Genomic DNA, 26744 nt, shown 5'->3' on the forward strand with positions numbered 1-26744 from the left:
GTAAAAGCCTTTCTGAGCTAAATCCATTTTATTTAGATGTGCAAGTCACACAGAAATAAATGGTTTTTAGGAACCATGATAAGCAGTTAAGATAAACAGAATCTGTTTTATCCTTAACATAAATGCTGTATCCTTACAACTGCCTGGTGTATACAGTCTCGGCCACGGGCCAGCTTTTCTCAGAATAAGGCTAAACTCTTTTTTTTTTTTTTAAGATTTTATTTATTTATTTGACAGAGAGAGACACAGCGAGAGAGGGAACACAAGCAGGGGGAGTGGGAGAGGGAGAAGCAGGCTTCCCACCAAGCAGGGAGCCCGATGCGGGGCTTGATCCCAGGACCCTGAGATCATGACCTGAGCCGAAGGGAGACACTTAATGACTGAGCCACCCAGGTGTCCCCCTACAAGATACCCTAAATTGAATTTCGTGTCATTACTTCCTCAGAAAAGTGACTAGAGGTTTAACTTAAATTCTGACCTTTGCTCTAAACATGGTTGAGATACTCTGAACCATTTGGAAAAGGGCCAAATCAAAGCACTTCTTCCTGTTTTATTTTACACCTGCATGTTTGTTGAAGGTTGATTGTAGCCATGTATGTTACCTCATCAACTAACAGAAGTGATCTGTCTGAGGGCATGTGATGTGATTAGCACTGGGTGTTATATGCAACTGATGAATTACTGAACTCTACATCTGAAATGAATGATGAACTATATGTTGGCTAAATGAATTTAATTTATTATTTTTTTTAAAAAAGAAGTGATCTGTCTGAGGCAGGCTACTACGACCACTCCTCCCTTTGGAAGGTCTGGTAGTTGCAGGCTTGGTTGATGAGAATAACCATCACAGAGGAGAAGGACCATTTTTCCATCATAGGTATATGCAGTCATGTGAGATAGTTCTAGGTGGCACCCTAACTATGAATTTAACTTTGGCAGCAGCCTTTAACTGTCGATTCTCACCCCTTTGCCATTCCTTCTGACCAGCCAGGTTCTTGACAACTGGTTCTTTTGTTGGCTCCTCTATCCACCCCACTGTCCTTTTCTTTCTCCATAAATTCCCCCTGCTATCATTGTTACCCTTATGCACAGAATTCCCAAACATGTTACTGCCTTCTGTCTGACCAAGTCTTACCTTTCATCACATTTGTCCCACACAGTCTGTGCTCCATCACACTTGTGTTCTTGTACACTTCCTCCCTGACAGATGCTATTCCGACTTTAAACATTATTCCTACTTACAAATGTAAGTAGTATTTTAAACAAATGCATGGCTCCCTGATGCTATTCCGACTTTAAACATTATTCCTACTTATAAATGTAAGTAGTATTTTAAAGAAATGCATGGCTCCCTCTCCCTTCTTGGCATACTCTCACTTATCTTTAAACACCCCATTTGGGAATCCATCCTGACTACTGCTCTACCCCATCCCTGCCCCTAGCCAGGAAGTTAGCTGTGCTCTCCAAAGTTTCTACCACACCCATTAAAACACTTAACTACACTATCCACATATCTCCTTTCTCCAGAAGACTGCAGCTTCCTCCTGTGTCTTATCTCTGTATCTCCTGGGTCAGTAAATGTCTTAGAAATAAATGAAAATGACTTTCTAGTCCTACTTTCTGTCCTGCATCTCCAACTGCATCTCTGGTCCCTAGGATGACAATACAAAACTAGGACACCTTTGAATGTGAAAGAAAGTGCTTTTAATAATTGTGCTGGGACAATGGACATAAATGGTTCCAGGCAAACCAGAACCTATGGTCAAGTCACCCTTCCTGTTCAACAGTGTGCCAAACTTAAACCATCACTTTCCCCACCAGGACACCCACTCTTCCAGAAATACGATTTTTGTTAGTAACACTACCATCCTTTCAGTAACTCCATGTCAAAGGCTGGAATTATATCTAACTTCCATTTATCTCTCATATTCAGTTCCTTAGGCCTATGGATTTGAGATAAGATTACCAAAGGAAAGATGATAAAGAACAGAACAACAGGGACCCAAATTGGATTTTGTTCTTCTGTTTAAACTTCCACAGCAGTCATCTTATTAGCTCAGACTCTCAATGATTACCTAAGCCTCCTAATTGGTTGCCTTACTTCCAGCCTCTACTCATTCCAGTTCATCCGACAAATCACCCCCAAAATCCAGGTCTGACCATATCATTTCTGCACTCAGACGCTACAGAATTCTGCCAAAAGAGTCACCCCAACCTACAAAACACTCAAATGATTATGTGAACAGACTTTCATTATACTTGTCAAACACAACCAATATTATCTAAGCTTGTGGTTTTTAATATTTCCTTTTTCTAAGAATGTATCTCGATCTTCTTATAATCCTACCTACTTAAAAAATCTATCTATATCTAGATGATCTCTAAAAGATAAGAAAAACAAAAAAAATAAATAACTGTAATGCTATGCTATTTTCACATTGCAAATCATGAGCAGTTCCTTAATATCAAGTATCTAGTCAGTATTAAAATTTTCTCACTGTCTTAAACTCTTTTAGAGCTGGATTGTGTGAATGAAGTCCCAAACAAGGTTCACACATTGCATTTAGTTGAAACATCTTTTAAGTCTCTTCTAATTGATAGGTTTCCCCATCCTCCTTCCTTTTTTCTCACAAACCTTGCAATTTACTTTTTTTTTTTTAAAGATTTTATTTATTTATTTGACAGAGAGATAGAGAGAGCAGAAGTAGGCAGAGTGGCAGACAGGGAGAGGGAGAAGCAGGCTCTCTGCTGAGCAGGGAGCCGGATGTGGGGCTCGATCCCAGGACCCCAGGATCATGACCTGAGCAGAAGGCAGCCGCTTAACTGACTGAGCCACCCAGGCACCCCCCCCTGCAATTTACTTTTGTGTGCTCTATAAAATTCTCCGCTTTTTGGATTTTGCTGTTGTATCTCCATCACTTTCATTTAGAATATGTCTCTAGTTCTTTACACATCCTGCAAGTTGGCAGTTGGATCTAGATTCTCAACCAGATTCAGGATTGTTTGTCACTAAATAGGCCGTATGTGGTATGACACACTTTCCAGGTCATCTCAAATGATACTTCTTTCATGAGGCTCAAATTGTCTTTCCTGCCCATCTTCCAAGATAAACAAAAGGAAACATAAAAACTGGACATTCTTTCTCCTTTCTTGAACTCCTCATGGCAACAACCACAAAGCAGCTTACTATCTATACCTCTCCTATCACCAATCTGACTAGAAACTCCTCAAACCCCAAGGAGAGTCTTATCAGAGTTTGAAACCACAGGAGTCCCTGGCACAGTTCCTTAAATAGAGCAAACTTGCATTAGGTACTACTTGGACTGAACTCCAGTTTTCTTTTTTACCTTTTTTGGGGAAATGATTAAGCATATAAAAAACCTGTGGCTCAAGCCACATCTTTGATTCTCCTTCAAAAATAGCATTAATTGAACATAACTAATATTTCAGGAAAAAGATACTATTGCTATCATCATTTTATTTATATCTCATGGTGAATATTTAATCTATTTCAGATTCTTTTCCTAATCCTAGATGACTAACATGAAAAGTAGCACACTGTAATTCTAAATAAAGATTGGCTGTTTTTTTTTTTTTTTAAGATTTTATTTATTTATTGACAGAGAGAGACGCAGTGAGAGAGGGAACACAAGCAGGGGGCAGTGGGAGAGGGAGAAGCAGGCTTCCCACAGAGCAGGGAGCCCGATGCGGGGCTCGATCCCAGGACCCTGGGATCATGACCTGAGCCGAAGGCAGACGCTTAATGGCTGAGCCACCCAGGTGCCCCAAAGATTGGCTGTTTTTTAAAAGGGAAAATAAAATTTAAAAACAGTGATTCAAGAAGTCAGGCACAGGGTTTAAATGAGGAAAATAAAGGGGCTACTTTCTACAACTCTCAAGGTTAACACCGTGGCGAATAATTGATATTTTTCATTTAAGAGAAAAGTTCTATCAGCCTACTGAACCTAATTATAGAGATTACAATGCATAACCACACACAATCAACCACAACCCAAGTGTTTCTAATAAGTGCCAGTGAATATATTATTTTTAAGAATTTATACAATTCTTACAAAAGAAAAACAGGGCCCCTGAGTGGCTCAGTCGGTTAAGCGTCTGCCTTCGACTCAGGTCATGATCCTGGGGTCCTGGGATCGAACCCCACATCAGGCTCCCTGCTCAGTGGGGAGCCTGCTTCTCCCTCTCCCTCGGCCTCCTCCCCCCTGCTCATGCTCATGCTCTGTCTCTCTCTCAAATAAAATCTTTAAAAAGAAAAACACTAGAAAAACAACCATTTAAGGCTATGGTGACTGTTTCTTGGAGACTCTTCTAAAATATGCCTTTTTTTTTTTTTGAGATTTTATTTATTTCTTTGAGAGAGAGTGAGAGCGAGAGAGATTACAGAGGGAGAAGAAGAGGAGAAGCAGACTCGCTGCTGAGCAGGGAGCCCGATGTGGGGCTCGATCCCAGGACCCCAGGATCATGACCTGAGCTGGAGGTAGATGTATAACCCACTGAACCACCCAGGCGCCCCTGAAATATGCCTGTTTCTAATGGGTGATTTTTCTTTATATCTAATCACTGACTGACTTAACAGCCTGTTCTTAAAATCAAGCTGCAAAATCTTTTTTCTTTTTTTTTTTTTTTTAAGATTTTATTTATTTATTTGACAGAGACACAGCGAGAGAGGGAACACAAGCAGGGGGAGCGGGAGTGGGAGAAGCAGGCTTCCTGCCAAGCAGGGAGCCCGATGCAGGGCTCAATCCCAGGACCCTGGGATCATGACCTGAGCCGAAGGCAGACGCTTAACGACTGAGCCATCCAGGCGCCCCAAGCTGCAAAATCTTTTAAGGGGTGTTGGTAAAGATACTACTTCACTAACAAAAGTTGCAATCATATAGAAATGTAAGGAAGGTTTTAGGGTTCCATTTTTGTTTTTGTCACCTTAACTTCAAGTAAGGTTAGGAAAACTCTGACCCATTTTCACCAATGGCACCCAAGCAATCACTAGCAGCATCCGTCCATCCACTCTCCTTCCACAGGCACCCCATATTTTCTAGTCTTCTTTCCTCCCACAACTCCCCCTCTCATTCCCTTTTCCTTGAGTCTGACTCCTCAGCCTATAGCATGGGCACTTTTATAGATACGATTTAGCCTTCCTGTGGGACTCAAGGATTAAAAAGTTTTCCCTGGTATCTGTCAGAGTAAACAAACAAATACATTATTAATCGGAAAAGATCCACCACCAACAACTGCTTTTCCCTAAAAGATATAGTAGGAAATATATTTTTTAAACTCCATGATTTTATTTAATTAATGAAAAGCTACTCTTTAATGGATAGGTCTGCTTTTATCAATTACCAACATCATTATTATTAGCAGGGTGTTCATTATGATGCATAACATGTTATGTGCAGTAAGTGATTTACATGCTTTATTTCATTTAATCCTCACAATAGGCCCCAATATGACAAATGAAAAAAAAAACTGAAGCATAGAGGGGTTAAGCAATTTGCCCAAGGGCAAATTATAAATAAATGGCAGAGCCAGGATTGAACCCAGAGCTCTCAGACTTTTAGCTTCTTGGCTAGAGTGTGTTACTTTCCTTTCCTTTTTTTTTTTTTTTTTAAGATTTTTATTTATTTGACAGAGAGAGACACAGTGAGAGAGGGAACACAAGCAGGGGGAGTAGGAGAGGGAGAAGCAGGCTTCCTGTGGAGCAGGGAGCCCGATGTGGGGCTCGATCCTGGGACCCTGGGATCATGACCCGAGCCGAGGGCAGACGCTTAACAACTGAGCCACCCAGGCGCCCCATAGAGTGTGTTACTTTCCTAATGCTCTTATGGTTTTATAACTTTGATGTAAGAGGTCTATTATTAATTCATTCAACAAATAACTGAGTTTTACTGAACATCTGGCATTGTGGTAAGCAATGGGATAAAAATAAAATCCAAAACAGACTGACATATAAAATCACAAGAGCACTAATAACAGTTGAATATAATTAACACAAGCATAAATGTTACTTATAAATCAATCTGAACTTGGCTGCTGAGAAGATTTCTGGGAGATTTCTACAGTAAGAAAGACCATAAAAACAGCTAACTTTGAATGACAGGTGCTCATTACTCATTCACCTCCCCTCTTGTTTCTCTATGTTCCCACAAAGGCCCAGGGGTTCTGACAGTTTTTCAGCATCAGTAACATTTTAAACAGTAACATATTGCATTTCTGAGAAGAATCAGAAATGCTCCAAGATGAGATTTCTGGACTATGCAAACATTAACTTAGACTTACTATTAAAATACTAGAAAAAAAGCATGCCTCATCAACACCAAAAGTCACCTGGGAAGAGTGCAGATCAGTAAGAGTGCTAGAAAAGTGCTGGAAACCATGATCATACTTAAAGACAGGGTGACAATTGCGCTGCCTGGGCCAGTAATGCTCAGTGCTTCCCTTAGTAATGGAATTCAGTCAAAGGTGGCTCAAAGAGCCATGTAAGCTTCAGTTTCCATGGGGAGAAGAGAAGGCCAAGATGCCCAGACTAAGAACCTCTAAGAGAATCTGGGATTCTCCCCCAATTCCCATCATTGACAAGTAGGCCAGCAGCAGGGTCATGCAGGGTGAAACTAAGGCTTCCTTCTTACATAATCCAAAACCCGGGGTCTGGACTAAGAGATTCCTTAAAAGCCCAGCCAGAAGCATAGGCATCTCTACATAGAGAAACTTCCATAGGTTGTTTTTGCTGATTCCAGACAGTTGCCTGGTGTTATTCTACTGCTAACAACATGTTCAACCACTGGGCTGAACTTTTATGTCAACTTACCTTGTGTACAAAAGGCAACATAAAAGAGACTAAATGCTGACAATCACAAATTTATCAATAAGCCATCCAATGTACTTTATTTTAAAAACACTTCTATAAATGCTGATTTATTTACTACCCATTTCAGTCTCAACAAGTAAATATCAAGTAATAAATGTAGTTCTCATTTAGAAGTGATACAAGTAAAAGTTTATTACATGCACTGCTTATCTTAGCCCCACCTATTTCTAGAAGAGTGTCCTAAGAACCTGGGGATATTTACTGGAGGATGAGGAGGACCAGAAAATGAGGAAATTTACAACTGCTACCATATTACAACAGAATAAACAGGCAGTTCTTTCAAGAATATTAGAATTTTCACTTTTTTCTAATTTATGTTAAAAGTGGTAATGCGCTATCAGAGATTTCAAGGTAAACACAAAAAAAATCACAGCTGCATTTCATGTTCTACCACTTACCAATCTGCCCTTCTATAACCTTGATTGATCCAAATTATTTTACAATTTAAATATTTTTGTTTGAAGCACTGGCACCAACACCAACATTTTAAATTTTAATTCCTGCTACTTTAGAGAACCTGTCAATCTCTTAACTAAATTTAAAACTTCACATTATACATGTGGCAAAGGGTGAATCTGATGTCTTGGCTTAAAATGTCATAAAAACATGTTAAAGTACCTTTTAATAGGGACACTTTAGCAAGAGGTTCATTTAGGTCTTGCTCATCCATTTGGGCGTCTGCAGGGGGCAAAAAAGATAATTACAAACAGTAGTTAGCTCCATCCTCAAGCTATCACTATCAAAATAAACAACTGAAACTTATACAGCTATCGTACCTGGATAGTTGAAAGTAATTTTAACAATATATCCAAGATTCAAGGGAGTTAACTTAGAAAATGGAGACTGTTCCCCCCCCCCAAACACAAACTTTGAAATCTCCACCCACATTAACCTGCGTATCTAAACTGCTCAGCCAGTAACAGTAACATCTGTAAGATTTGCAAATATTCGCTTACAACTCACCTGTAGTGTCGTCACTACTTTTTTCCTTGCTTGGACTCAGAGTATCTGACAAATCAGATTCTTTTGCTCTTGCCTGATTTGCTACCAAGAAAAAAATGGAAGTAGAATCTCATTACAACTGTATCAATAAAACTGCTTTAGGCTTTGAGTGCTCTAAATCTACTGATATGCAAAATACTTTTAAAATTAACTGAGGTCACTGAGTCTCTTACTTCTTCATCACTCTAGTCCAAAATGGAATGCTGGTTATTACACGTGGCTCATATTAAATTATAATGTGGATCATGTCTGCTGTGCAGAGGGCTGGGGCTTTTGTCAAGGCTGTCCACTGGCCAACCAGAAACAAAAATGAAGCAAGCTTTGCTAAAGTATTCAGAGAACTGCAACAAATATAGCAAAATTCCAAGACAATGTGGACACTGTATGAAGATGATGCAAGGAAATGGCTCTCTTATATAAAAACATTAGCTAGGTTGCCTTAGCAATAGTTATACTTGGTAATATTTATATTTATATAAAACTCTAAAATCACAACTGTTATAAAAATGACATTTCAAACAAGAAAATCACAACCTTTTTTAACTTAAAAAAATATAACTGTACCTGAACCACATTGAGAAAGACTCAAAAAAAGTTTTGGGATTATTTGCAAGTGGTGCGCTGCCTAGCAGATGAAGACATCCTAGGCCTCGTTTTCAACAAGCTGCTCTCAAATATCCTAACTATTAGCCCAACAATTTATTAAAGATGACTGACAATTAATTAGGCTGTTGATCCTTATCTACAATTGCACACCTGTGTGTATTATGGCATGCATTAGAATAGCATTTACAGAGATGGTCATTTCTCTGACCAAAATCCTACAGCATCTCCCCATTCTCCACAAGGCTCAGCCAAACTTTACATCCCAGGATTTAGCTATAATTTGGTCCCTGAATTAATTCACACATGAGCTCCGTTTCAGTCAGGCTAGCCTCTTTACAGGGCTGAGACATGCTGGCTCACTATGATCTCCAATTCTTTGCTTGAGTTGATAATTCACTAAACTCAATGACCATTCTCTCTACTTGGCCTATTCAATCTGTGAGATACAGCTTAAGCCCCTTCACCTCTAAGGGAGTCTTCATTTCTCCAGCATGCTGCTCCTTTTTATTGTATCTTCTCTGTGTCCTATGATTTTGTAATTAATCATGTTCTATTTTATATCATTCTATGTGTATTTATGTATCTTGTTTCTTTAGATTATAAATTCATTGAGTATATGATTATTTTTTATAATTTATGGCTGTTGTTTGTGTAACACACATCAAAAATTTAAATATGCATATCCACTTCTAGGACTTTTCCAAAGGAAAAACAGACTACATATAGTATATATAAGGATGTTCACTGCAGCATTGTTCATTATGGAATGAAAAATACTCGAGATATATTCCTTACTATTGAGTAAAAATAAAGGTTGTTAAAGAACAGTATGTATAATGTGATCCCATTTAGATTGAAAATAGGTATATATTTAGCTATGAATTTTCAGCTGTGCATATTTACTCAAGTCTGGAAGGATCCACAACAGAGATACCAATTGTCATTTCTGGAGGTGGGGACATGGCAGATATTTACTAACTTCATATTGTCATACATTTTTGAAAATTGTTAATATATATTGTTTTATAACCAACTAAATCAAGAGATATTTTCCATTTTGAAAGTAATCAGAAACGTATCTAAAACCATTAATTAATATTAAAATATATTTAATACAATATTAAAATATAACTTCTTATGGCTATTTCATTAAGAACATCCCTAGAATTTGAAGTAGGTGATAGATTACAAGAAGCCTTTTGCTTCTTTTTTTCACTGCCATTTCTAGTCAAAGGCCAACTGCTGAGAGACACAGAGCTTAGATTAGAAGTGAAGTCACTGACCATGGAGACCCATGGGAATCCAATCTGTGACCTCTGGCGCATTCAGTGTGCTATAATCAGACATTTCTGAATGTTCTAGTTTTAATCACAAAGTTACAGTCTCAAACAAGCCAGGCTAATACATCTAATCTATACATAGATGGAAAAGGAACCATTCTCAGAGAATAAAAAAATGACTCTCTTCTGATTTTAATATTCTTGGCAATTTTATGATCAAGATATTGAGGTAAACCAAGAAGAATATGTTCTCAAAAGGATTCTTCTGGCTTAGGAGGAACTTTTATTTTATATTTAGAGTATTAGCCAGAAAGGTAAAATTAAAGGTGGGACCAAATCTTCCATTAAGATCTTACTAGAATATAAGTACCATGAGGGCAGGGATTTTTGTCTGTTTTGTTGACTGCTATATCCTCATTGCAGAGAACAGTGTACAGTACATAGTACATAGTAGGTGCTCCAAAAAGAGATGTTTGAAGGCAAGAATCTATTTTGAGTAAGAAGACAAGTCAAATCATGGCCTATCATTGTTATGTCCTGAAATTATAACTGTTATATGGAGGCGAACCAAATCCATTCAAGAATGAAACACAGGACACAACAAATGAGAGGTAGAGTATCTCTTCCTTTTCAAAACATCAATTCTTTAGCTATGAAGTGGCACCCAACTTTCTAGTATTAAAAAGTCCTTGGGGCGCCTGGGTGGCTCAGTCGTTAAGCGTTTGCCTTCGGCTCAGGTCATGATCCCAGGGTCCTGGGATAGAGCCCAGCATCGGGCTCCCTGCTATGCGGGAAGCCTGCTTCTCCCTCTCCCACTCCCCCTGCTTGTGTTCCCTCTCTCGCTGTGTCTCTATCAAATAAATAAAATCTTAAAAAAAAAAAAATTAAAAAAAAAAAATTAAAAAAAAAAAATCCTTACTGGTTGATTTTCTATGCAGTACTTAATCATTAAGATACATACCAATAATATATAGAAGGAAACAGAAGAATAGCTACCAACATCAATACCAAAACTGTTCCCAAACTGGAAAGTCTAAAACAACGTGAGTATTTTCACTGTATCTCTGAGAACACATAATGATGGATGGGCAAAACAAACATACTGGCCACAGACCACTTCCTACACCAATGGAACCATTAATTGGAAAGAAAGCAAGAAGGGAAATGAGAATTAACATTTGTCAAATACCAGAATAATGCTTCTTGCTTTATAAAAGCAACATTTCATTAAATTCCCAGGAATTCCCAAGTTAAATATTGTCAATTCCATTTTACAAATGAGGAAACTGAAGTTTAAAGCGTAAGTTGCCTGAGGGCATATAGCTAGTTAGTTGTGGAACCTGGATTTGAAAACATCTGTTTTACCTATTAGTATTCTTTCTACTTCTACCCTAAGGCCTCAGTAAACATACAATGACTGCTAGTTGAGTGAGGGTTTAAACAGAAAGCACATGCAACCTATGATTACATTTTGCATTAGGTGAAATATCTGAAATACTAAGACTTATAATACCTGGTAATTGGCTATCTGTAGCAACTGTTATTTTCAATCCAGAAAAGAAATTCTATCAAAAACATCACCCATGAAAGGCTTTTAAAAATAAAACAACTTAGACAAATCCAAAAGAAATACTTTATAGCCAGATACAAAGCATTTAAAATGTAACTTATCTCAGCCATCTAGTTTATTACAAGGATTAGTGTACCTCTGCATGCTAAGTTTGAGAAATGCTTGTAAAAAACGCTGACTGCTGACAGAAAAATCTCTGGGTATATAAAACTTGGATCTGTATTATCATTCTTAAAGGATGTATTTTATTCACTTGCATGGACTTACTTGCTATTATTTATTTAATAAATGCCCTCATTACTCGACATTTATGTTTTCCTCTTTTTGCTTTTAAAACACTGAAGCAAATACCCTTGCATATTTGTCCAATTTGTTTCTTAATATAAAAACCCAGAAGTGGAATTGCTGGATCAAAATGCATGCTCTTTAAAGCTTTTAACACATATTTTATATCCAGGTTTCAAAAGTAAATCAGTAAAGATGGCACAAATCTTTTTCAATAATGACATCACATAATTTCAAATGAATATATTTTAATTCAGAATGCATTAAATAGAAGCACTAAAGTAGCAAGATATTTTTCTTTAATTAAAGGACTGATTTTTTTTCTAAGGCTCTACTTCCACTTCAGTGTGCTGGCTACTCAACTAATCTGCATAGGCATTTGGGTGGTGAAGTAAAAGCTATGTTAAAATCTGTTCTCATCTCACTTTAATTAGATGAAATAAATTGCCACATGTACTAAAAATAGTTCACTGCTCTGAAACCCAATGCCTGTTTGCCAGAACAATATTAGTGATGCATATTCTATGCATTCTTTCCCCAAATATGGCATCTGCCATGCACATAATTCAGAATGGAAGCCACCAGATACTTGAAATAACATTCTCCTTTTAAATATTGTTAAAAGCCAAAATGGATCCAGTTAGTTTCATAAAACAGAATGTACTGAAATGGAGTATTCCAAACTTTTATCACTCATTGTTTTAACTGACCAAAAAGATTGTGAATCTACTTATAAACTTTATGCTAGTAGGTTCTGATGAAAGTCCTAAAATTATAATGAGCATATCATACCAAATTTATTTGTCCAATTTCCCTAATGCATAAGAGTGACTTGACAATATAATGCTTTAAAACACACTTTTCTTCTCTGACAATTGTAACAGAAGAGAACTAATAGAATAAACTATTTCAGGCAATTTTAAGACTACCCATTATAAATATAAGAAGACGCTACATAATCACTTTTGTTTAAATCAAATTGATATGCCAAAAATTAAGATAATATTAAATTTCATAAGGAACGTTAAAGGTATGAAAATCACAGAAATAGAACGGCAAGCATTTTTCACCTGTTGTTTCAAAAAAGATTTACATTGTGTTTAATTAAAATTTTTTATCAAATATAACAAATACCAAATATCAAAGCTGAAAATAATGCTAGAAGTGAGACAGATCAGAACAAATCTTTTAAAACCTAACAAAACATATTTCAAGCACTTTTAAGAAAAAATACATATATATACCCATTTAAAAAGAAACTTTCTAATTAAGATATCCTTCTTAAGACAGAACTCCAACTATTTTATATTAATACTGTTACTGGATTGCCATCTGGTGAGCTATAAGAAATAAATTGATGGTTAAAATACTATGACCTTGGAAATGTACACTAACCTCCATTATCCAAAAGAGTGGTCAAAACCCACAGAAAACCAACAGAAAACGAACCTTTTGAAAGCTTTGTTTCTTCTACCACTTTGGTTAGATGCCCCTCGACGATCAGCTTCTCTGCCAAAGAAAACAAATGTTACTATCCAAGCCCAAACCGAGTAGCATTTCCCTGAGCGGGGGCAGTGTAACACATTCCATGACCAAATTTAAAGATGATAATATTACTCCCATGACTAGGCTTGGACAAAAACTTGAAGCTGGAAGGAGAACTAAGAAAACTCAAACTATAATAGAGCAATGAGATTAATGCAGAAATCTGGGGGTAGGGGGACAATTTGCCTTTAATTTTCATTAGTTTTTACCTTATCTAAAAAGCCTAGACCTTTTAAAAAAGGACTCAGAATAAACAAAGAAATCCTCTTTAAATCAAGGATATGAAGTTGAAATAAAGGAATTCTGAAAAAGTATTTATTTAAATAAAGAAGTAATATAAATTATGTTATACCAATAGTTTACTTTTCCCTATTGATACAATTCAGCAGAGATGCACATATGAGTTGCTTCAGTAAAACGAATCTTTTTTTTTTTTTTTTTTTTAAAGATTTTATTTATTTATTTGACAGAGAGAGACACAGCGAGAGAGGGAACACAAGCAGGGGGAGTGGGAGAGGGAGAAGCAGGCCTCCCGCGGAGCAGGGAGCCCGATGTGGGGCTTGATCCCAGGACCCTGGGATCATGACCTGAGCCGAAGGCAGACGCCCAACGACTGAGCCACCCAGGCGTCCCACGAATCTTTTTTTTTTAAGATTTTATTTATTTATTTGACAGAGAGAGACACAGCGAGAGAGGCAACACAAGCAGGGGGAGTGGGAGAGGGAGAAGCAGGCTTCCCGCCGAGCAGGGAGCCCGATGCACGGTTTCGATCTCAGGACCCTGGGATCATGACCTGAGCCGAAGGCAGACACTTAACGACTGAGCCACCCAGGCACCCTTAAAATGAATCATTTGTAAAGATATTAAAACAAATACTGTTTTGTTTTGTTTTATAGGGGATTCTCTGTAAATGTATAATGTAGCTTCTTTATAATTCATTTAAATTCAGATCTCCATATTCTATATTTTACTGAGAAGGATATCTGTTCTGTATATCCCCTTATTTAATCCTGTATGTCGGTTGGTCTCCTTGAATTTACACTTTTGCAGTATGTGAAGTCATTTCTCTATTCCTTCACTCTTCAACCCAATGCAGTTTGGTTTATGCCCCCCACTCAACCACCGAAACTGTTCCAAGATCACTATAACCTCCTCCCTGCCAAAGGCCATGGCTCCTTTTCATAATTTTTACTTTGTATAGGCTCTCTGCAGTATGTGGCACTGTTTGCCCCTGTTCCTTAAATCTTTTTCTTTTAAGTCAAAGTAATAGATTTAGATAATTTTAAAAGGCAGTCCTACAAGATGTATAATGTAAGCTGTCCTTCCCATCTTCTGTCCTACTCTACTCCATTCTTGAAATTCACTTCGCAGAGAAGCAACTTTTCTTTCTTTCTTTTTTTTTAAGCAACAACTTTTAACTTCAAGCCATTTCTTCTGGTATTCATATTTATATTTCTAAGTAAAATACTGCTATTTCTTCACTTTTCCATTTTAGACACTATTTACTGACAATCTCTTACAGATGACTAAAAAAGGACTTAAAGTCCTTTTTTACTATCATCCTCCTAAGAGTTACATTTTGTCCATCTATACTCAGTATGTATAATATGACTATTATTTATGTTTGAGTCATATAATATGCTAAAATTATATTTCTCTGCTTGTACCTTCTTATACAATATGTAGTGATTCTGGAGCTTGCAATACCTTGTAATACCTTGTTTTATTTTGTTAACTTTTTATATATCTATCTCAAACATAGCCCAAGTTGGTTTTTTTTTCTTTTGCCCAAGTTCTTATAGAACCATAAAAACTCTCAATACTGTCAAACATACCAGGTAATCCATCACATTATATAGCCCCGTCCGTCCCTTCCCCCAGCCCTTTAATATTCCTGCTCCAGTCTGGGCTGTATCCAAAATCCCCTACCCCCGGAATCCAAATCTTTCTCATCCTGTTTTATTCCCTTGTTTTAGTGTAACATATCCTCAGTTAATTTCCTGAAAGGGGGCTGACAGAAGGTAAATGCTTTGACTTTGTTCCTCTGAAAATGTTAGTGTTCTACTCTCACATTTGACTGATGGTTTAACTAGATACACAATTCTACAGGAAATAATTTTCCTTCAAAATTTTGAAAGCATTGTTCCACTGTCTTCTAGCTTCAAATGAGAAGGTGAGTCCTGTTCCTCAGTATGCATGGTAGAGACTTCCTGTGTTCAGCAAAGCCTGTTGTGCCTGCCCTTTCTGGGCACCTGGGGGACTGAATATTCCAAACACCCTAGCACTAACGAAGGTCCACATGGTTCTAGCCAGGGCCAAAGCATTTAAGAAAGAGTAGAAGTTTTCTATACTTCTATCTTCCCTCCATTCTAGAAACCATGTGCTGAGATGGCAAAATTCTTTATCATAAGATGGTGAAGCCTCCATGAACTTAGATCCCTGAATAACAACATGGAACAGTGTTCTCTCCTTCACCATGGACATGTAGCATAAGTGCAAAAAAATATTTGTGGAATTAAGCCATTCAGATTTCAGAAGCTTATTTATTGCTATATTATAATTTAGTTTATTATGACTAATAGAGTATGAGAGCCTTTGTTTCTCTTTGGCAATTTTCAGAATCGTTTCTTTATCCCTGGTGTTCTTTTTTTTTTTAAAGATTTTATTTATTTATTTGAGAGAGAGAGAGAATGAGAGAGAGAGAGCATGAGAGGGAGGAGGGTCAGAGGGAGAAGCAGACTCCCTGCCAAGCAGGGAGCCTGATGCGGAACTCGATCCCGGGACTCCAGGATCATGACCTGAGCCGAAGGCAGTCGCTTAACCAACTGAGCCACTCAGGCGCCCTATCCCTGGTGTTCTTAAATTTCATATACTCAGAACATGGTCTTTTTCTTTTCTTTTTTTGGTGAAATTCACATAACACAAAATAATCATTTTATTTTTTTAAATTTTATTTTATTATGTTATGTTAATCACCATACATTACATCATTAGTTTTTGATGTAGTGTTCCATGATTCATTGTTTGCATATAACACCCAGCGCTCCATTCAATACGTGTCCTCTTACAAAATAATCATTTTAAAGAGAACAATTCAGTGGCATTTAGTACATTCACAATGTTATGCAACCACACCCTCCATCCAGTTCCAAAACGTTTTTACCACCCCAAAAGGAAACCTCATGCTCATTAAGAATTTACTTCCCATCCTCCCTTCCCAGCCCCAGCTATTACTCGTCTGCTTTCCCTCTGTGAATTCCTATTCTGGATATTTCATATAAATACCATCACACAATATGTGAATTTCTGTGTCTGGCTTAGTGTGTGTGTTCTAAAATATATTGTGTTGAGCGTTCAGTGCGTCCTTTCAGTTTAGAAGCTCATTATCTTCAATCCCGGGGAATTACCTTCTATTCTATTTCACTGACAAATTCTTCTCTTTTTCATTCCTCCTCTTTTCCTACTCTCTCCCTTCCCACACCCTGGAAATCTTATTATTCAGATGTTAGAGCTCCAGGACCAATTCCCTAATTTTCTTAAATTTCCCACCCTTTTTTTTTCTTAAATAAAACCTCAAGCTAACTCTTGTCTTTTTTGTTATATTTTCTGGAATATTTCTTCTACTTTCTTTTCTAACACCAACTCAAAAAGATATATGCACCCCCATGTGCATTGCAGCATTATTTACAGTAGCCAAGATATGGAAACAACCTAGGTGTCCAGTGATGCATGAATGGATAAAGAAATATATATATTACTCAGCCATAAAAAAAATGAAATCTTGCCTTTTGGGACAACACGGATGGACCCTGAGGATATTATACTAAGTGAAATAAAAAAGTCAGACACAGAAAGACGAATACCATATGATCTCACTTATATGTGGAATTAAAAAAAAACAACAAGCTCATACATACAGAGAACAGACTGGTGGTTGCCAGAGGCAGGAGGCATGGGGGTGAGAGAAATGGGTGAAGGGGATCAAAAGGTTAAAAAAAAAAAAAAAAAGACCTTAAGCATAATGCAGAACACAAAAGCCATATGTGAAAGGACAGACAGATTTGACCTCATATAAATTAAAATTTTCTTATCAAACTCACTATCAACACAGGTAAAGGGCCAGTGACAGACAAATGAGAAAATATTTAAAGAATAAAGAGCAGATAAAAGGTTATTATTCATTCATTGAACAACTAATTAGGGGGTACCTACTATGTGCCAGATACTCTCCTAGGTGCTAGAAACATTAAAATGAACAAATGACAAAATTCCTGCCCTCCTGGTTCTTACATTCTAATGGGTGAGGAGGGAGAGATGATAAAGAAGTAAACAAGTAGTATATCAGATGGAGGTTATGTAGAAAAATAAAGCACGGAAGAAGGAAAGGGAGCATGTGGATGGCAAAGATGTGAGGCCCTCCAAAAATGAATGAGAAAAAGTCAAACAACACAGCGGAAAAGGGGCAAAGAATAACAACATTGAATTCACAGGCCAAGAAAAGCAAATGTCCAGTAAATGTGAAATTTATGGTCTATCCGCTGAAACAATGCTGTGGCATTATTCGCTCATCAGTTTGGCAAACATTCAATACCAGGAGGGGTGAGTGAGTAATCTTGTGTCCTTCTGGTGGGAGTGTAAATTGGTATCATTTTTTTTTAGAGGGCAATTTTGACAGAACTTATCCAAACGTTGAAAGCACATGTCCTCTGACCCACAGCCCCTATTCTGTGTATTACTCAGGAAAGAGACAACTGTACAAAGATTTTCAATGCAGCATTGTCTGTATTTAGGGAGGGAGTGGAATACAAAATTTTTATAGCTCTACCAAGAAAAAAGAAAGTATTAATCTTCCAGATCTCTGTCACAACAACAAAAATTCATTTTAAATAGTATTAACTACATTTGCATAATTTCTAAATGTTGATGTCTAGTCTAGCTCTCTCTCTTAGGTCTCAGAACACTATTGTCTAACTACTTCCCAAACATCTTCATCCAGAAATCCCTTGGGAACTTCATCTCACCATGTCTAAAATGGAATTTCTCTTCCTTTCTCTTGGATGGATTTGGTATCTCTTCTCGTTCATAGTCCATCATTCCTATCTCTAATAAGCTACACTGCAGCTATCTATTTTTGTCTACCTTTCCCAACATACTATGAACTCTTTGAGGAATACACTCATTCCTTCAAATATTTACTCTGTACAGGTAAAATACTAGGTACTCCTCATGGATTATTACCAAGATAAACGTGTTAAATGTAGGAATTTAGAGTCTAGTGGAAGCTGGGAGGTATCTCATCAATAATTTAATTCCCAACACAATGCCGACACATAAAACAGGTTCTACAAATGTTGTTACATGAATATAGCAAATAATAAAATAATATAAATGCAGACTTTGAAAGCCATTACAATCTTTCTCTAGTATGTTGAAGATCTAAGCACCACCTTGTTTAAAAAATTCTAACCACACCTTAGGAGTAATTTATTGCTCAAAATGCTCACCCTTAGAACAAAATCTGAAGTCCCTACCATGACCTACAAAGTCTACATGATCTAGCCCAGGGGTCAGCCAACTACAATCCCACAGGGCCAAATGCAGCCTGCTGCCTGTTGGGTAAATAAGGTTTTAGAGGAACACAGCCAGGTCCATTCATGTACGTATTGTCCACAGCTGCTTTCCTCTACAACGGCAGAGTTTAGTAGTTGTAACAGAGAGACGTTATAGCCCACAAAGCCTAAAATATTTACTATCTGGCCCTTTATCACACACACACACACACAAAAGACATTTTTATTGTTCTAAAGCTCCAATTTGAGACCAGTCCCGGTTTTCGTAGTTTCTATCTCACACACTCCTTCCCAAGACACATGTACACCTTACTCAGCTTAGTCCCAAATCTGTTCAAATCCCACATGGTACCTTTTGGCTACCTATGGTCTTACATTCTTTTATTTTTCTTCAGTGGACTTATTACTACCTGACATGTTATTAGTTCATTAGTTTTTGTTTGCTCCAAAGAATGTGAAATCCATCAAGGCAAAGCTTTCCTTGTCTTGTTCATTTCTATACCCCCAACACCTAAAAGAAGGCCTGGTATATACAATGCAGATGCTTAATACAGATTTGCGGAATGAATGAATTGAACATTTTTAAAGGGATCAAATATGGAAAAATTATTTGAATGTTTTCCTCATTCTAAAAAACTAAGAATTAAATATGCAAAATGTTTTTGCACAGTACTAATATCAAAGTGCTAAATAATAATTACCTTCTGCTATTGTCACTATTGAAGTTATTTAAGGTTATATTCTCAAATCTGGTGAAGCATTAGTGGCCTGTAATTAAATAATTGAGGAAAAGGGGCACCTGGGTGGCTCAGTCAATTAAGCATCTGCCTTTGGCTCAGGTCATGATCTCAGGGTCCTGGGATCCATCCCTGTGTCAGGTTCCTTGCTCAGTGGGGAGTCTGCTTCTCCCTCTCCTCTGACCCTCCCTCCCATTTGTGCTCGCTCTCTCAAATAAATAAAATCTTCTAAAAATATTTTTAAAAAAATAAATAATTGAGGAAAAGAACACTTTTTTTTTTTTTTAAGATTTTATTTATTTATTTGACAGAGAGAGAGAGTTAGCGAGAGCAGGAACACAAGCAGGGGAGTGGGAGAGGGAGAAGCAGGCTTCCCGCCGAGCAGGGAGCCCGATGCGGGGCTCGATCCCAGAACCCTGGGATCACGACCTGAGCCGAAGGCAGACGCTTAATGACTGAGCCACCCAGGCACCCCGAAAAGAACACTTTTATAAAAAGCTTCTGGGGCACCTGGTGGCTCAGTCAATTAGGTGCCTGACTCTTGATCTCAGGGTTGTCGGTTCGAATCCCGCGTTGGGGTCCACACTAGGCATGGAGCCTACTTAAAAAAAAAGTTTCTAACCACTGGTTCTCAAACTTGGGGTGGACACCTCAATTCTTTGGGAGTACTAAAAGTCAGAGGCCACTCTGGGACTCAGAAGAGAACCTCCATGTAATGATAAAAGCAGGTCTTGAAAGAGCTATTTGGCTTGGCACAACTGAAAGATAAAGTAGAGGATATTCTTTCTTTTTAAAAACTCCCTCTTTTTGAGGGATATTCTAGAGAGATAATTATTCATTTTCTGCTATTTTAAAACCATACTTCAAAAAAAATTATTCATTTATTAGAGAGAGAGAGAAAAAGAGAGCGCACACGCACGTGTGAGCATGAGGGGAGGCAGAGCTAAGCAGGGAGCCTGATGGCAGGGCTTGATCCCAGGACTCTGAGATCACCACCCCAGCTGAGGGCAGACACTTAACCACCTGAGCCACCCAGGGGCCCTAAACCATACTTATTTATTGTGAAAAATAACACACAGAAAGGGACACATAACACAGAGGTACAGGTTAATAAAATTTTTTTTAAGCAAATATTTATATGGCTACAACTCAAATCAAGAAACAGAACCTAACCACAACCCCCTAAAGCTTCCTACAATTCCTGTTCCAATGAAAACCCCATAAAGGTAACTACTATCTTGACCTACTTCATAGGTACTACCATCCCATTCTACAATTGAGGAAAATGAGGTTTATTTTATTTATTTATTTTTTAAAGATTTTATTTATTTATTCATGAGAGACAGAGAGAGAGAGACAGAGAGAAGCAGGCTCCCAAGGAGCAGAGAGCCCGATGTGGGACTCGATTCTGGGACCCTGGGATCATGACCCGAGCTGAAGGCAGATGCTTAACCATCTGAGCCATCCAGGCGCCTGGAAAATGAGGTTTAAGGAGGTTAAAATGCCCAGAGTCCTACTGCCAGTGAGGGACCAAATGGGAATTTATGTCAAGAATCCTCTGATCCAATTCTAAACATCATAGATGAAAATGAGTTACAGTCGCCTAAAAGGTCATTAAAAGGAAATACGGCAAAGAAACTGAGATTAGAATTAACATCAAATACAATCAAAGTAAAAATTAACAATCAGCATTCAACATCAACCCAACTATTTATTTCCTTCACAGAGTAGTAGTTCAAAAAGTAGAAATAGAACTTTAGAACCTTAGAGGGGAGGCCTAACTTTAATAATACAGACTTTCACAAGGTGATTCGTTTCTGCATCAAAATAAAATTAGTTAAAGCAAGTCCTGCTATAGAAGATAGTCTACCTTTTCATAAAAACAGTTTCAGAAGCTACTTGTTCTAAAACCTGAGAATAAGGAAGAACGAAAGAAAAAAAATTGGGAATTATTTTTAGAGTGACAGGTAGATTTTTTAATTTAAATTCAATAAATTAACATACAGTGTATTATTAGTTTCAGAGGTAGAGTTCAGTGATTCATCAGTCTTATATGATACTCAGTGCTCATCACCACATGCCCTCCTTAATGTCCATATCGGTTAGCGCGGGGTATTTATAAAAAAAAAATTGAGAATTAAGGACAGACTGAAACTAAAGGAAACGAACCAATTTCAAGAATACAGAAACAGATCTTTTTTAAAGAAAGGAACAATCTACATGTCAGAACACTGTTGGCATAAATTTAAGACTATCTTCTGTGCAGTTATGCTGGGAGAAAACCTCGTAGAAATGTTGGAAAGCTAGCCGACTGGGAAAAATGACTGGCACAAATAAACACCGAACAAAAACCCTCCCATATATCTTAGATTGGTCAACGACTCCAAATTCAAAGAAATAAAGAATTAGCAACATCTAGTTTAAATTCAAGAATTTTCCTATAGGGTTCCTGGGTGGCTCAGCCGGTTAAGCGTCTGCCTTCAGCTCAGGTCATGATCCCAGGATCCAGGGATTGAGCCCCGCACATCAGGTTCTCTGCTTAGTGGGGAGCCTACTTCTCCCTCTCCCTCTGCTGCTCTGCCTACTTGTGCTTTCTCTCTGTCAAATAAATAAATAAAATCTTAAAAAAAAAAAAAAGAATTTTCCTATAATGGGGACATAAATTACTAAGAGCAGGGAACCACACCAAGTGTTTCTTATTCTTGGTTATAAATAAACTGCTTTGGCTTACAGAAATAAAAGTTTAAAAGATGAAAATTTAAAAATCTGTTTCAAGTAGAATATGTAATCAGGCTTATTCCTGAGATTGTTCAGAGGCTGATCTCATAGAGTGATGAAAAGTAAACAGTCACAGAGCAACACTGATTCAATGCATTACTCCAAATAAGGCAATTTTTATGTGAGAGCAAAGCCCTAAGAGAAAGGAGGGAATGAGACAAACATATACAGATAATGACTGTAATTTCAAAAGGGGAGTTGGAGGCGGGGAGAGGATTTTTTTTTTTTAAATCAGGAAAAAAAATAGTAAGACATGAAATATTAAGAGAATTAGACTTTTGCCTAATAATAAAAACCATTAAATCTCATAGTAACCATGGATTAAGAATACGAAGACATGAGGTTTCTTTCAGGGCACTTGTTAACTCAATCATCAAAAGGAAGATACCCGTTGGGGTGGAGACAGTTTGTTTGTACAAAGCAAACCTCAGAAGAAAGTTTCTTTGGTACCCAACTGTGATGCCTCTGCCCTCACCCAAACAGTAGCAAAAGGAATTAAAAGTGCAGACAGCAGTCCAGAGAAGGGAGTCTTCCACTCTATGCCCATGAGGTGAATCTCCATGTCCTGAGATTCTCCACCTTTTATCCTTTATCTCTGCACTCAGCATATAAGTCAATCAAGTGACAGAGTTCACAGGATATATATGAAACAGATTTAGAGGTGCACAATTTGTTAACTCAAAAAGCACCTTTAGCAGAACACAATAGTCTCAACTATTTGTTAAGTTTACATGGTAAACCTTGAATAACTAAAATTTGCAGGGAACATGGAATGTGGAATTCTGCTTAAATCAAACTTCATGCCCAAATCCCTGAAGAGAAAATATTGCTAGAGCTTTTTAGCAAGTTTTATTAAAGTTAATTGTTAATTCTAGATTTTATATGGTATATTTTTACAAAGAAAATTTACTTCACAGTTCTGGAATTATGTAAAAGGTTGTATTTTAATCTGTTCAAAATCCAATCTCTCTGCCTGGATTAAAAGCTTTTCTCCTAAAAGAGAATTAAAAAAAAAAAGTCTCTTTTACTATAAAAGGAAAACAAATTGAAATGTGTTCCAACTCATTTAACTTCGTCAAAATCACCTTATAAATGGAGACAGCCAACAACTAAACCGTTCTCTTATGGATTCATACACATAAACTGAAAAAATCTGTTACTATATTAAAAATAGACATTATGAATCCTATGAAGTGAATTATTTGCTTTCTTTTTCTTTTCCAGAGAGAGACAGAGAGAGAGGGGGAGGGAGAGGGGGAGGGGCAGAGGGAGAGGGACAGAGAGAATCTGAAGCAGACTTCACACCTAGCACAGAGCCCAACACAGGGGCTCAATGTCACAACCCTAAGATCACGACCTGAGCCGAAATCAAGAGTCAGATGCTTAACCGATTGAGCCACCCAGGCACCCCTGCTTTCTAATTTTTAAAAAAACAAGGTGAACTGGGTTATACAACAAGCACCGTAAGTAATGAAATCTAGGTACTTAACATCTGCTTTTTAAAAGACTGGAAATAAGGGGCACCTGGTTGGCTCAGTCGGTAGACCATGCAGCTCTTGATCCCAGGGTTGTAAGTTTGAGCCCCATGTTGGGTGTAGAAATTACTTAAAAATAAAAAAATCTTGAAAAAAAAATAAACAAAAGACTGGAAATAAGAATATGAAGTGTCACTGCTCATTGAATATAAACTTCATGTCAAAATTATAAATCAATTCAAGATGGCTATCAATGAAAATAATGGCAAAAAAATTTGTGTGAGATTATCAAAAAATAATCCAAAGTTGTTTCAAAAGTTCACTTGAGTATGATTTTTGCTGAATTTGTCTTGCTCGCCATAATACTTATTAAACAAAACAATTTCTATACCAGCAGCTTGTTATAAAATAATGAAAACATCCCCTCTGACAACAAATCAGAGTTAACTCTTAGTATGCCAACTCTGGCTATCCAAATTTAAGGAGCCAACAGATTTGGAAATTTCTGAGATAGAACTGGTAACCTCATTAACCAAACCCTTGCTACTTGTTACCAAAACTCAGGAACTGAACAGATTCAGATAATGGGCTATATCCCTAGCTATATGAATTTATAGTCCAAACTTCCTCTGTTTGCACTTAGAGACCCAATGGATTCAGACATCAGGAATACTTGAATTTTATTTATTTATTTCTAATTTTATTTTTTGTTCTTTGGTTTATTCTTCATCCACAAGAAAAGGATTTTATATTATAATTTTTCCCTATGTACCACATTTAACATTTTTCCCATGCTATTACATAGTTCTTATAAACATAATTTTATTAGTTAATATCCCCATTGAGGGGACTGCTATAATTTACATAACTCCTGCTCTGTATCTGAATGTTTACTGGTCCATTTGCCTCTCATAACTATGACACAATAAAAATCTCCAAACATCTTTTTCTTTTTTTTTTTTTTAAATTTTATTTATTTGACAGAGACAGACAGAGAGTGAGCACAAGCAGGAGCAGCAGCAGGCAGAGGGAGAGGGAGAAGCAGGATCCCTGAGGAGCAGAGAGCCCAATGTGGGGCTCCATCCCAGAACCCTGAGATCATGACCTCAGCTGAAGGCAGACGCTTAATCAACTGAGCCACCCAAGTGCCCCTCCAAATATCTTTTTCTTAATGTAAAACAAATATCGTTCTATATTACAACTACAGCTAAATATTTTACATATTTTATAATAATATTTTAAATGATTTTTTCAAATTGTAACTTAGTCTTTTTTTTGATAGTTCTCTGTTCTTATTTCTTTGGGCTCAAAATACAAGTCACAAAAATTTAATATAAAAATAACTTACTAAAAAATGGTCATATGTAATAAAACTAATATAAAATCCTTCTCCTAAAGATTTATATTTTAGACTCTATATTCTGTTTTTAGTTGGTTTCAGTGGGTACCAGTTATTTTGATCCAAATCCCTGTGCCAATTTCCCATAAAAGTGAAATTTAGTAATCAGAAGGTAACAAAAACTTGGATTAATCTTTGCTCTATGAAAAAATTTTAAAAGACAAAGAAATATGCCATATTTATTAAATAGTTTTCCTCAAAATAATATCAAACTGACATTCAACATCATAGTCTCTAAAATGGACAAAAACAGAAGCTCTTCTAAAACTATTAAATGAAATTCCAGGTTTCCTTAAGGCATCTCTAAGGAGTGTAACATTTGATCTACTGAGTTTGTCTGCTATAATTACCAGGTGTGACACTTACAAGCCTCAAGTGCTCCTGAGATTGTGTGTGTGGGGAGGAGAGAGAACCACATATGCTTGCCTGTCTACAAGATGAACTCATGAGCATAAAAAATGGGAAGTCACTCATTTCAAAAAGAGAGTGAAAAGGGAGAGAAAAATGCTCAACAAAGTGTATTGTATGTCTGGTAGGAAAAAGTACAGATGTCATCAATAAATCTTTATTACACATAGTGACCTTTAATTATCACTAAGACCAAAAGAATTATCACAACCTCATGATTTAAAATAAGCAGTCACGTGATTTTTCAAGTAAGAGGGAATTCATGATACTTTCACTCAGAATTCAGCAGAGGTCCAAATCACCTCAAAAGCCAACCTATCTATCCTTATTATTAAAGACAGCCTTCCAGGGGTAGGCAGTTGATGTCAGACTGTAGGACAATCTATTGCTACTCTTTCCCTAGAAAGGTCCTACTACCCTAAGGGCCATCTTCAGATCTGAGTGCCCAAACGAAACCACTGTTTTCCTGACTTCATTTAATCATTTAAGAAATTTATTTAAGAATTTCAAATGCAAATCTGTGATAGAACTAGAACTTAAATAAAACAGGCTAACGTTACTACTACCTCTTAAGTGTCCACACAGAAAGTTTAGGTGCTTGACATTCTATTTTATTCCCTGCTCAACAACAATTTTTTATTTAAAAGCTTGAAACTTCCTCTTTTTTGTGGGCAATATGAAATCCATCTTTGAAGGCAAATGCCACAAAAATAATTTTCTCCAGGGGGCACCTGGGTGGCTCAGTTGGTTAGGCGACTGCCTTCGGCTCAGGTCATGATCCTGGAGTCCCGGGATCGAGTCCCACATCGGGCTCCCTGCTCAGCGGGGAGTCTGCTTCTCCCTCTGACCCTCCCCCCTCCCATGCTCTCTCTATCTCATTCTCTCTCTCAAATAAATAAATAAAATCTTTTAAAAAAATAATAATAATTTTCTCCAAAGAGAGAAGCCGAAACAGTATGAAAAGTATCGCTGCTGTCTGAAGATGGCCCTCAATGCACTTCTACCATAACAAACACATTGAGATCTTCATTTTTCCTCTCATTTTTCAATTTTTGCCCCTGGCTTCATTAAAATCAATGTGAAAAATACTCTGTACTCACTCTGGCATTCTATGAATTGATGAATAAAAGTGCAGTCCCCGCCACTCTTTGAAAGCAAGTGCTCTAATAAAGAAAGAAACACCTTTAAGGATATAGTTTGTTG

General features: G+C 37.2%; 1 protein-coding gene across 39 annotated transcripts in view; it reads right to left on the reverse strand.

Annotated features, from left to right (window-relative positions):
• SLMAP (sarcolemma associated protein) overlaps positions 1 to 26744 on the reverse strand; it is a 154410-nt gene that overhangs the window by 23870 nt on the left and 103796 nt on the right. For 15 of the 39 annotated variants that reach the window (XM_036071470.2, XM_036071471.2, XM_036071453.2 and 12 more), the window contains 4 exons: positions 26642 to 26704; positions 13079 to 13138; positions 7850 to 7930; positions 7505 to 7564 (listed from right to left, as the gene is read on the reverse strand). In XM_036071470.2, coding sequence (XP_035927363.1) covers positions 7505 to 7564; positions 7850 to 7930; positions 13079 to 13138; positions 26642 to 26704 — 264 coding nt within the window. Of the gene's footprint in view, positions 1 to 7504; positions 7565 to 7849; positions 7931 to 13024; positions 13139 to 26641; positions 26705 to 26744 lie in introns of all 39 variants that reach the window. The other 24 variants (XM_036071475.2, XM_036071476.2, XM_036071465.2 and 21 more) reach the window with 3 other exon arrangements.

Source organism: Halichoerus grypus, chromosome 1 (assembly GCF_964656455.1).
Source record: "Halichoerus grypus chromosome 1, mHalGry1.hap1.1, whole genome shotgun sequence".
NCBI classification, from domain to species: Eukaryota; Metazoa; Chordata; class Mammalia; order Carnivora; family Phocidae; genus Halichoerus; species Halichoerus grypus.